At 35.4% G+C, this 13939-nt stretch overlaps 1 protein-coding gene across 1 annotated transcript; it reads left to right on the top strand.

Moving 5' to 3' along the window:
- Positions 1–10851: 10851 nt before the first annotated feature.
- Positions 10852–12120, top strand: LOC144305812 (olfactory receptor 8G1-like). The gene has a single exon (XM_077884896.1). The coding sequence runs from the start codon at positions 10855–10857 to the stop codon at positions 11812–11814; it is 960 nt and encodes a 319-aa protein (XP_077741022.1). The 5' UTR covers positions 10852–10854; the 3' UTR covers positions 11815–12120.
- The last annotated feature ends 1819 nt before the right edge of the window (positions 12121–13939 follow it).

The raw sequence follows: 13939 nt of genomic DNA on the forward strand, positions 1-13939 counted from the left end.
TTAACCATTAAGAAACTGACTTTTACTTTTAAATTCGGCCACTTTTCCTGTGTCACACAGGTGGTAAGAAGTAGAAGAAGGGCTAGAACCATGATTCATGTGACTCCAAACTTCCTGTTCTTAATCAGTAGTGTAGGTCCTCCCAAGGAGATAAAAAAAGTATTCTAGAAAAGAATCCTATGATTGATATATATGACTGACCACTTTAAGGTCAGGAGAAGCTTGAAGGCATCAGTTTATAGGTAAAATGTGAATTGCTAGTCAAGCTACATATGTTACCTTGCAACACCTTTTCCTTTTAAAGGGAAATTGATGTTGCCAAGTCAGGGCGGACCCACCAAAACGGTCAGAATGTTGAAAGCTTGAGAAATACTCCATGAAATGATAAATGAGGAACATTTGGTGGAAGCAGATGTTTGCATTAAGAGGTGTGGGTGCCAGAAGTTCCCCACATCTCTTCAACTTCACTGTCAAGATGGATACAACTTTGGGACTGACCTGCAGGGTCAAGGCTATCACCCAAGTGGTCACCTCTAAGTATGCACATACTTAAATGCTTGAGACCATAATTGGCAGTCTCATAGCACAACGGACCTGTTTTCCTTAGCAATTATCACTTTTACAATTTACTTTTATTTCATCAGCTTCTCCCTCTTCCACTGAACCAGCACTATCCAATTAAATTTTTAGAAATGATAGTAATATTCTATGTCTGCCATTGACTACATGTGGCAATTGAGTACCTGAAATGTGCTGAGGTAACAGAGGAAGTGGGTGGCCACACAGGGATAGTGACTATCATTTTGGGGAGCATAGCATAGCATTAGACAGTAATCCTTCTATGTTTAATTTGCTCACCATTGTAACCCCAGGACTCAACATAAAGCTTTATGCAAAACAGGAAGATAAGTACTTTTGAATGAACAAATGAGTGAAGGAATGATTTTACTCGTCTTGGGCCTTAGCAGAGATTCAGATTTTTCTAAGTATACGGTAACCATTAGGTTTACCAGGCATGATCTTTGTTTATGCCAGTTGTAGCATATTTATTTATAAAGTCTTTATAAATCTTTCTGTGCTTCAGTTTCATCAGCCTTGAAATAAGAATAATTCTAATAGATATAAATATATAAGTATGAAGCAGGAGAGTGCTTAAACTATTTGACACAAAATAAATGCTATAAAACTGTTCTTTATGCAGTAAGCTCACAATTGTAGACTTATTTAAAAACATACAGCTTGCATTTTTTTTGTTTATTTCCTGATGAAGGAAATTTTCAATTTTTAATGTTTGTGGGCCCTCTTCCTGGGCTCCCAGGGAAGCTACATTTTAACTTTTACCAAGGTCAAAATGATTTAACGGAACTTCAAAGCACGGAATCTATTTTCTGCCCTGAGCACACATTTTACATCTGAGTCCTTAGCAAATAACCTCAAAGAAACATTTCAAACTAAAGGCAGGAGCAAAAATTTTCCTAAGTTCTAACCCTACACCTCTAAAGCCTGCAACCTTGCACATACTGAAAGTTTGTAATTTTCTGAAATGTCCTTTGTCATGATGATTTGTAACTTTTTATGAAACATAAAACATATATGACCCTGTATTAAACATTCCTTCCCCTAAGCACTCTCTTCTTTGTGAAGATTGTGTATCCTGGGCAGCTGTCCTCACTTGGGCTCAAATAAAACTCTCTTCCTTTTAAAAACAAATTCTAAAAATTTTGCTCATTTTGTGCCAACAGTTCTAACACATGTTATGGTGTATTTCATGTCCATTGAAGGAATATTTGATCGAATACTTTAAAATATGTGATATACCAGATGTAACCATTTTATGAGCAAATTTACTATGTTGGTAAGTTTGGTCAAATGACTTAATCTTTCTTGCTTCAGATTCCTTATTTTTAAAATATTAAATATATTGTTAGGTTGAATCATACGAAATTGCTACCTGATTCAGCCTCATATTATCTTTTACATTGAGCTGTTGTGAAAAATGAATAAATTAGTAAAAGGAACAAGATTAGAATTGTACGTGGTTAAGTATTCAATAAATAAATTCTGGCTATTATCATCACTAACAATGATTTATGCACACAAAAATATGGTATTTTGAAAACTAAAGAACAGCCATCACTAATAATCGTACATATTTAACTATTTCTCCAAACTTTAGATTAGCAGCAAAAGATTAAAATCATGATTTCAAATATTTCAGAAATTATATTCAGCTAGGAAGCTGTTGTCATAAAGACTTTCTAGGCCAATGTATGCAAAGCTTTAATTTCTAGCTCTTAACCAAATGACTGTCTACTATTCCTACACCGAGAGAGAATATTATACATATGGAAACTAATGAAAGCATCAACAAAAGATTTTTTAGAAAGTAAATTTTAATTGCTTCTGTGCCCCAATAACTTATCCCTGGTGAAAGGAAGTCTCACGGGAGCTTCTGTGTATATATCTTTGATGCTGTTACTTATATATTACCCTAGGTAAAAATAAGTCACTTTGGCGAGTGGCTCTGGTAGCATTATGAGGAAGCTACAGTAGGGAACCATGGTTTTTGATACATAATACTTATGTGAACTTCTCAGTAATTGAGACCTGCCTTTGATCTCCTAAGTAGAAGAGAGCCCAGAAATTTCTATTTTGAACAGCCTCTACTGTGATTCTCAAGAGCTATTTCCCTTAGAGGATACTTGGTCTAAATAGTACATATAACCCAGACTAAGGTTTCCAAGTAAAGGGTGAGTATCTGAATTCTATATATTGTAGGAATTTTAATCCCAGAATGTTGAAGGAGTCTAGCTTCCTCACATTATAGGAATTTCCTAAAGCTTCTAGAACATGGTTACTCTTTTGCTATAACACATCTTTTGCTATCACACATCCAAAGACAGAAAATCAGCTTTTTCAATGAATGGATAAAGAAGATGTGGTCTACGTATACAACGGAATATTACTCAGCCATTAGAAATGACAAATACCCACCATTTGCTTCTATGTGGATGGAACTGGAGGGTATTATGCTGAGTGAAATAAGTCAGTCGGAGAAGGACAAACATTATGTGGTTGGTCTCATTCATATGGGGAATATAAAACATAGTGAAAGGGAATAAAGGGGAAAGGAGAAAAAAATGAGTGGGAAATACCAGAGAGGGAGACAGAACATGAGAGACCTCTAACTCTGGGAAACGAGCAAGGGGTGGTAGAAAGGGAGGTGGGTCGGGAGTGGGGGATGACTGGGTGACGGGCACTGAGGGGGCACTTGATGGGATGAGCACTGGGTGTTATGCTGTATGTTGGCAAATTGAACTCCAATTAAAAAAAAAAGAAAATTAGCTTTTTCATAATTCAACCCATACCACTTTCAGGCACATTTAGATGGTTAGAGAGATATTTGATGTTAAAACAGGTAGTTCATTGGCCATAGCTCTTCCTTTTAAAGTAACATATAATAAATTTGATTCCAATTCCTGTTACTAGTCATGTAGCCACTTGGTGCAAATTATTTTGATCCAAATCTTCAGATTTTATACTATAGTTTGTAAATTGCCATAATGAAATACTGCCCTCAGGACTCAACACAATTTACCAGATGAAGTTTATCTTGTGTGACTATCACTTTGCTCATTTTAGATTTCTATGTTCCTTTTAATTAAATAGCATTCTCAGGTAAAACACCTAAGATCAGGATCTTTTGATCCTGATCTTTTCAACACAAGGCCAATGGTTCCCAATTTTGAATGTTTGCAGACCTGGCTTATTCCTAGTTATCCTTTAAGATTCATGTTTCTTTTGGAAGCCTTCCTGGACTCCCATTTGGGGTTAGCACCACATTCACTGTGTTCCTGTAAGACTTGTGCAATCATGTATTAATCACATTGCCTTGTCTGCCTCCCTACTTCTACACTGTAACATTCTGAAGAGCAGGAACTTTATCCCATTCATCTCTCTAACCTGAGTGCTCACAACAAACTTTATGCTTATAAATTCCAGTTAGCTAACCTACATTGTAATCTTAGTGTCAGCTGTACACTATAGCCGTTCAACACTTCTTTTTTTTTTTTTTTTATTTATGATAGTCACAGAGAGAGAAAGAGAGAGAGGCAGAGACACAGGCAGAGGGAGAAGCAGGCTCCATGCACCGGGAGCCCGATGTGGGATTCGATCCCGGGTCTCCAGGATCGCGCCCTGGGCCAAAGGGAGGCGCCAAACCCCTGCGCCACCCAGGGATCCCCCATTCAACACTTCTCTTTTTTTTTTTTTTTTTTTTTTTTTTCCATTCAACACTTCTATACAACACCAGGTGCTCATCACAAGTGCACTCCTTATTCCCCAACACCTATTTCACTCACCCCCCCACCTCCCCTCTGGTAACCATCAGTTTGTTCTCTATAGTTAAGAGTCTGTTTTCTGGTTTGCCTCTCTCTCTTTTTCCCTCTATGCTTGTTTGTTTTGTTTCTTAAACACACATACACTACACCACATATGAGTGAACACACACCACATATGACTGAAATCATGGTATTTGTATTTCTTCAACTGGCTTATTTCACTTAGCATAATACTCTCTAGCTCTATCCATGTACTGCAAATAGCAAGATTTCTAAATTCATTTTAATATCAGCCTAGATTCACAACCTAACATTCTCTTCTTAGATTATTATCATCATACAAGTCTTTATTACTCTTATCTATGTTAACATTATCTCTGAATTCTGTAATGTCTTCTATGGCATCATCCAAGTTATTGATAGAATGTTTTTCAAGACAAGACTAAGTATACAGTCTTATGGAATAAGAACTTAAAATTTCTCACTTTGTCATTAATCTTTAGATGTTCATTGAATTCATGGAACTATGATGTTTGTTCTGTATTTTTACCTACTACACATAACTTTGTCATGTCCATAGACTATCACAAGAAATTTAGCAAACACTTTAAAAATCAAAATAACCTAGGAGTGACCTTTTTTTTTTGTCTATTAATCTAGTAAAATTAAAGAAAAAAAATCTGGGCTACCTTAATGATCTTATTCTGGCTATAAATCATAACATTTCTATTTTAAGAACTCAACATTTTTTTTCCTTTCCTAAACTGCTTTGATGTTTTCCTCAGGACCCCTTCATCTCTAAGATAGATTAGGCTAAGAAAAGGGAAGACCATTGATGCAATGTTGGGAATTCTCTAGGGGTTTCAGTCATGGGCCTTCAAACAGACAGGTAGCAGGAAATAATGGAAACTCTGATCATGTGTCAGAGTCACACTGCAGAGGGAGTTGGTCACCCATTAGAAGAGCTTAATACAGTAAAAATTATAAAAATTAGACAAGGTATAATGGAACATCTGTGATGACCAAAAGTTTTTAGTGGGTCACTTTTGTGAAGGGCTAGGAGTACAGGAGAAACAGTTGTAAAGAGTCAGAAATATGGAAGGACACCACAACTCAGCCCCTTTATTACAAGTAAGGAAAAAATAGAGGATGGATTAAAATAAATAATTGGGATTTTGTAAAAAATAATGGGGGGAGACTGCCATTTGGGGTTTATGAAACTGGCAACAGGTTTGGCTTGATCATGAGTTGACAGTTTTGTGCATTAGACATACTTAAATTCCTCACAGTAAGATATAGAATTGACCCAGAGCCAGGGATGGTTGGTTTCTGCTGGAGATGGCAAACTTTCTGGTTTTCTGGGAGTAAAAGGAAGGCAGATACCAGGCAGCAGCAAATCACTGGGTACCTCACTTAAGTCTCCTGGGTATTTCAGGCTTACTTTTTTTATACTTGTCGATTTTTTCTCTAATGAAGACATAAGATAAAGGTAGAAAGCATTTTAAATAGAGTATATTTCTTTAATCTGTAATCAGAAAGAGACTATTATAATTGTAAAATATAGTTATAATTTTTGAGCCAATATTGCACAATTTTTTGGAGCGAAAGATCTCACTGTTTGAAGAAACATTTAATGGGCATATTTGGCATAAATAAAGAGACATACACTGGCATAACCTAGAGGGTGGAAGGCTTGGAAGGCCATGGCAAATTAGCAGGAGGTGGTGGAATATTTTGAAAAGTAAGTATGATATTATTATCATTTTGTTGTGGTTGTTTTACTTGTTTATAAAAGCTTTACTGATGTAATTCACACACCACAAAATTCACCCATGCAATGTGTACAAATCAGTGGTTTTATTATATTCATAGAGCTGAATGACCATCACCACGTCCTACAGAACATCTTTATTACTTCAACCCTCTCCGCCACTCCCAGAATAAAGGTCTGTGCTCATCAGGAGTCACTTCCTTTCTCCCCTGCTCCCAGCCCCGGGAGGATACTAAACTACTTTCTTTCTACATAAATTTACCTTTCCTAGACACTTCATATAAATGGAATAATACAGTATGTGGCTTTTTGTGTCTCTTTCACTCTCCATAATGTTCTCAGGTTCATCCATGATGTGGCATGCCTCAAAACTTTATTACTTCTTATTGTGGAATAGTTTTCCACTTTATGCGTATCCACTCATCATTGTTTATCCACTCATAATTTTTTATCCACTCATCATTTGATAGACATTTGGATGGTTTTCCTTCTTTTGACTATTAAAAGTAATATTGCTAAGCATTCATGTATAAATTTCTATGTGAACATTTGTTTTCAGTTTTTGTGAGTATGTAAACTCTGGGTCATATGTTAAACTTTATGTTTAACTCTTTCAGGAACTGCTGGACTGGTTTTCTAATAAGCTATATCATTTTGCAATCCCACCAGCACTATATGAGGGTTCCAATTTCTCCAGATCCTTACCACTACATGTTACTGTCTGTCTTTTCGATTATAGCCATTCTAATGTGTATGAGGTGTTATCTCACTGTAGTTTGGATTTGCAGTTCCCTAATGACAGATGATGGTGAACCTCTTTTCAGGTGCCTATTGGTCATTTGTATATCTTCTTTGGAAAAATGTCTACTCAAATCCTCTGCTTATTTTAAAATTGTGTTGTCTTTTTATTGCTGAGTTGTAAGAATTTTTATATTTTTGGGGTACAAGTTGTTAGATATGTGACTTGCAGATATTTTCTCCCATCTGTTGGTTGTCTTTTCATCTTCCTGGATGATATTATTGAAATACAAGTTTTTATGACATTATTTATTTTTTCTATAGTTATTTGTGCTTTTGATGTCTTATCTAAGAAAATATTGCCTATTCCAAGGGGACAAAAACCGATTCCTATATTTTTTTTAAGAGTGTTATAGTTTCAGGGGCACCTAAGTGGGTAGCTCAGTCAGTTAAGTGTCTTACTCTTGAAGTCAGCTCAGGTTTTGATCTCAGGGTTGTGAGTTCAAGCCCTGTGTTGGTCTCTGCACTGGGTATGGAGCCTACTAAAAAAAAAAAAAAAAAAAAGGATTGTTATGGTTTTAGCTCTTATATTTAGGTCTCAGACCTATTTTGAATTAATTTTTGTGTATGTTGTGAGGAAGGGATCTGACTGCATTCTTCTGCATGTGGCTAACCAGTTATTGAATAACCATTTGTTGAAAATATTCTTTCCCTATTGAATTGTCTTGTTATCCTTGTCAAAATCAATTCACCACAGATGTATGTGTTCATTTCTTAACTCTAATTTCAATTTTTTATCTATATGTCCATTATGTCCGTTTTTATGTCAGCAACACATTAGCTTAATTACTGTAGCTTTGTAGCAAGGTTTCAAATTAGGAAGTCTGAGTCCTCCAACTTTGTTCCTCTTTTTTCCAGCTTTTTTTAAAGATTTTATTTATTTATTTATTTATTCATGAGAGACACAGAGAGAGAGAGAGAGAGGCAGAGACTCAGGCAGAGGGAGAAGCAGGCTCCACGCAGGGAGTCTGATGTGGGACTCAATCCTGGGACTCCAGGACCATGTCCTGGACAGAAGGCAGGAGCTAAACCACTGAGCCACCCAGGGATTCTCCCCCCCCTCCTTTTTTTTGGCTATTCTGAATCCTTTATATTTCCACATGAATTCTAGGAAGAGCTGGTTAATATCTGCAAAAACAGCTACGATGTTGATAGAGATTGCATTGAATCTATAGATCAGTTTGGGGAGTATTGACATCTTAATATTAAGGTTTTTGATTCATTAACATGGAATGTCTTTTCATTTATGTAGGTCTTCCTTAATTTTTTTCAAAAATGTTTTGTAATTTTCAGTGTATGTGTCTTGTGGTTCTTTGTTTAATTTGTTCCCACATATTTTATTATTTTTTGTTGCTATTACAAATGGAATTTTTTCTGGATTATTTATTGCAAGTGTGTAGAAATACAATTGAGCATTATATGTTGATATATTTTTCAACCTTGCTGAACTTGTTAATTATTTCTAAGGTTTTTAAAATAAAGTCCTTAAGATTTTCTATATGTTACATCATATAATCTGTGAATAGAGATAGTTTTACTTCTTCCTTTCTAATGTGGATGTCTTTTATTCCATTGTCTTCCTTGATTGTTGTTGATAGAATCTTCAGTATAAGGCTGAGAAGAAGTGGTAGGATGGCCATCTTTATGTTTCTCATCCTGGGGAATAATATTCAATCTTTCATCATTAAGGATGATGTTTGTTGTGTTGTTTTTTATGGATGCTGCTGAGGTTATTTAAAAAATAAAGCAATGTTTTTTGACAGAGCATATGCTCTTCAAATTGCATCATAACCTCTTATTTTTTTTTAAAATCAAAGTGGCCCTTTGAATAATTTATGTTTGAGAAATCTTTAGGGCATTATGTTAAGTGTAATAAGCCAGTCACAAAAATATAAATGCTGTATGATTACACTTATGGGAGATATCTAAAGTAATTAAATTCATAGAAATAGAGTAGAATAGGAGTTACCGGGGCCTGAGGGAGAGGGAGAAAAAAGGATTTGTTTAATGGGTATAGAGTTTCAGATTTACAGGATGAAAAAGTTCTGAGGATCTGTTTCAAAACAATGGGAACATATATAACACTACTGAATTGTACACTTAAACTGATGACATGACATATTTCATGTTATGTGATTTTTTACATATATATTAGTATATTATATGTAGTATATATATTAGTATATATTAGTATAATATACTATATATAATATATATACTAGTATATATACTAAATATATATTAGTATATATATACTATATTATATAGTAATATAGTATATATAGTATATATATATTATATATATTATATATAGTATATATATTATATATATTAGTATATATACTAATATGTACTATATAAATAACATATATATATTATATATACAATATATACAGGATATATATCCATTCATCCGTTGATGGACATTTGGGATTTGGGCTGTTTCCATAATTTGGCTATCGTAAGCCTTTTAAGTTTTATCTAAATATGCATACCCTTGTTTTTGATACATGAATAATTTGTGATGGCATCTCTTGGATCTCTTTCTTTTGGAGATGGAACAATCATCACAGCATAACTCTGCCTCAAATCATCAGTTTTTTTTCCAAACCTATATCCCAGAGACAGAAAGATATACATATTCTTTCTGCTCTGGTTTCTTGTGCCCCTGAAGGAGTGCTTTTAAAAGCTCTGGTTCAAAGTGGAGTATAAAGACAGTAAGACAATGCGCACATTGTTGTTATATAAGGTATCCTGCAAGATTGACATTCTGCAGCTCTGTTTCCCCAGAAAATAAGTTCCAAAGGTCACAGACCACATCAAATCATACACAGCACTTAGCTCATGCTGAATATTCTATAAATGTTTTTGGAATAAATTAATTTGGGCTTCAGTGTTTCAGATTTCTGAAATCCTCGTTAGAAACCTTATGTCCTTCCTGGATGTGGAATTCAAATTGATGATAGACTTATTGTTAGCTCTCCAGTTACTTTCAGAGCCACTATTTCTGTATTTTTGAAGAGGTGCCCATAGTCAAGGTACTCAGGGAGTATAGGATACAAGGTACTACAGGGAGTCTAGACTGGACCAGTTGTCAATGCTCTATTGTAGTACTTAACATAATTTTTTCCTTCACATTAATTGGCTTCTTTGATATGACAAAGAGACAGCGATAGGGGAGCAGACATAAGTAGCTAAAATGAGATAGGGAAGGTGAGAGAGACAGTTCTTACATCATATCCTTGATCATTTACTTATTACATACTTAAGGATAAGCAAATATCCAACCATTATAACCCTCTGTTACCTAATATGCAAACCAGGCATACTAGTATTTGTTCTGTTCTGCATAAGAACTGAGAGTAAAAAAACAAAAACAAAAACAAATCATGGAGATTTTTATAACAAAGTTAACAAAAAAGTTCTTTGGATGTTCATGGACTGGGCAATACTAAGACCCACTTTATTATCTTTTTAAATTCTGGTGTAACGGTGTTATATTAATTTCAAGTGTACAATATAGTGATTCAACAATTCCATATATAATTCAGTGCTTGTTAAGATAAGTTTACTTTTAATCTCCTTCTCCTATTTCATCCATCCCCCACCTACCTCCCCTCTGTTGTCTGTTTATTCTCTATAGTTAAGAGTTTGCTTTTGATTTGACTCTCATTTTTCCCTTTGTTCATTTGTTTTGTAAATTCCACATATAAGTGAAATCATATGGTATTTGTCTTTTCTCTGACCGGCTTATTTCACTCAGTCTTATACTGTCTAGATCCATCCATGTCTTTAAGCACTAACATAGAGATCATGGACAGACATCGAACTGGACCTACTTGGTTGAAAAGACAGATTTTGTTTCATACCACCTTATGCGATAGGATAATGAATATCTACCACAAATTTTCTTCTTCTCTTTCTACATAAAATTCCCAGAGGAAAATGGGAGCAGAAAATCACTCCACAGTGACTGATTTCATCCTTGCTGGGCTAACAGAGAAACCAGAACTCCAACTGCCCCTTTTCTTCCTCTTCCTAGGAATCTATGCAGTCACAGTGGTGGGGAACCTGGGCATGATCATGCTGATAGGGATCAGTGCTCACCTGCATACACCCATGTATTACTTCCTCAGTAGCTTGTCCTTCATTGATCTCTGCCATTCCACTGTTGTTACTCCCAAAATGCTGATGAACTTTGTGACAGAGAGGAATTTTATCTCCTATGAAGGCTGCATGACTCAGCTTTACTTCTTCCTTGTTTTTGTTATATCAGAATGTCACATGTTGGCTGCAATGGCCTATGATCGCTACGTTGCCATCTGTAACCCATTGCTTTACAATGTCACCATGTCTTATCAGGTCTGTTCCTGGCTGGTAGGTGGGGTGTATATCATGGGCTTGACTGGTGCCACAGCTCACACAGGCTGCATGCTAAGAGTGTTTTTCTGCAAGGCTGATAGAATCAACCATTACTTCTGTGATCTCTTCCCACTATTGGAGCTCTCCTGCTCCAGTACTTATATCAATGAGGTGGTAGTTTTGTGCTTCAGTGCAGTTAATATCCTTGTCCCCAGCCTGACGATCCTTGCCTCCTACATCTTCATCCTCTCTAGCATCCTCCGCATCCGCTCCACTGAGGGCAGGTCCAAAGCCTTCAGCACCTGCAGCTCTCACATCTCAGCTGTTGTTGTCTTCTTTGGATCTGCTGCATTCATGTACCTGCAGCCATCATCTGTGAGCTCCATGGACCAAGGGAAAGTGTCCTCTGTGTTTTATACCATCATTGTGCCCATGCTGAACCCCCTGATCTACAGCCTGAGGAATAAAGATGTCAGAGTCGCCCTAAAGAAGATCCTTGAAAAAAGAAGGAAAACGGTATTTTGCCTGAGCAAAAATTTTTAATTCTCCAATAAGTTTCAATAAGGAAACACTCCGTAGACAACCATGTATATCCATCCACAAGATTGTTGTTACTACTTGATAATTTGGAAAAATAGTGCGGGGGCTTGGGGAAGACTAGATTCACAATACCAGTCGCATGGAAAGCATCACTATACAATAGAGTGTATTGGACATAGAACTGGACGCCATATGGACACCAGAAAGCACCAAGTGTATTGGAGTTAGAAAGCAAAGTGCAGACAAATAAAATTTGTAGAATTAGGATATCTTCTAGAAATAGAATGCACAAAAATGGTTATTTGCTAATTAAATGGGTGAAATAAATACAGTTCCTTTGATAATTCTTACTGAATTATCTTTTAATATGCTTTTCAAGACTTTTAACTTCTACTAGTTATTTGAAAGGACAATGTATTGTAATGATTGTCATTATCATATAGGGTTCAAGAACTATTTTAATTTTACAATGTTTGGCTTGAAAACTTTGACTAATCATAACAGATAGCATATACCACTGGCCAGAACTCTATGGTAAGATCTTCCTGGTATGCTTTTCTTTCTCTCTCTCTCTTTTTTAAATTCAAATGTAGTTGACACACAATGTTACTTTAGTTTCAGGTGACTCAACATAAATATAGTGACTCAACATGTCTATGTGTGATGCTGTGCTTGCCACAAATGCAGCTACTATCGGTCACTATACAACACTACTTTAATACCATTGACTGTGTTCTCTATGCTGTGCCTTTTAATCTCATGACTTACCCATTTCATAACTGGAGGCCTGTCTCTCCCACGTCTTTCACCCATTTTGCTCATCCTCCCCTACTCCTCTTCCTCTGGCAACCAAAGTTTGTTTTCTGTATTTATGAGTCTGATTCGGTTTTTTTTGTATGTTTATTCATTTGTGTAAGTTCTTGATTCCACATATGAGTGAAATCATATGGTATTTGTCTTTCTCAGTCCGACTTAGCATAATACCCTTTAGGTCCATCTATGTTGTTGCAAATAGCAAGATCTCATTTTTCATGGCTGAATAATATTCCATTGTATAGATATATCCTCTTCTTTATCCACTCATGTAATGATGGACACTTAAGTTGTTTCCATATTTCAGCCATTGTAAAGAATACCGTAATAAACATAAAAGTGCTTGTATCTTTTTGAATTAGTGTTTTTGTTTCCCTGGGTTAAATATCCAATAGTGGAATTATTGGATCATATGATATTTCTATTTTTAACTTTTTGAGGCACCTCTATGCTGTTTTCCAGAGTGGCTGTACCAGTTAACATTTCCAGCAACACTATACAAACAATCCTGTTTCTGCACATCCTCACCAACTCTTATTTCTTTCTTTTTGATTTTAGTCATTCTGACAGGTGTAAGGTGATATCACATTGTGGTTTTTATTTTCATTTCCCTGATAATTAACGATACTATCTTTTTCTGTGTCTGTTGGCCATTTATATATCTTCTTCAAAAAAGAAGGTCCCCTGCCCATTTTTTAATAAGATTGTTTGGGAGTTTTTTGGTGTTGAGTTGTAGAAGTTCTTTATGTTCTTCGTATATTTTGGATATTTACCCCTTGGTGGATATATAATTTGCAAAATTTTTGTCCCATTCAGTAGGTTGCCTTTTTGTTTTGTTGATGATTTCCTTCACTGTGCAAAAACTTTTTTTTTTAATTTAAGGATAGTTGACACACAATGTTACATTAGTTTCAGGTGTATAATATAGTGACTCAACTTCTCTATACATTATGTTAGGCTCACCACAAATGTAGCTACCATGTGTCACCATACAACATTATTATAATATCATTGACTATATTTCCTACTCCAGGCTATTATCAGATACACATCTGGTTCATCACACATACTATAATAATGATATCTCTTCTGTTGTTGTTTACTATTAAGGCATGCTTGTGGATATTATCTCTTTCAAAATTGTCAAATTCTTCAGAAGAAAAATTGTGTCTTGCATTGTGCCATATTTTTTGTTCTAAGGTTCGATTGTTAATAGGCAACATTTTCTATAGGCTTTATAAATTATTCTGTTCTAGGTTTTTCTCTTTTCATAGCAGTTGGCAAAAATACCTTTACAAAAAGGTTGAAGCTCCAT

The sequence above is a fragment of the Canis aureus genome, chromosome 3 (genome assembly GCF_053574225.1).
Source record: "Canis aureus isolate CA01 chromosome 3, VMU_Caureus_v.1.0, whole genome shotgun sequence".
NCBI classification, from domain to species: Eukaryota; Metazoa; Chordata; class Mammalia; order Carnivora; family Canidae; genus Canis; species Canis aureus.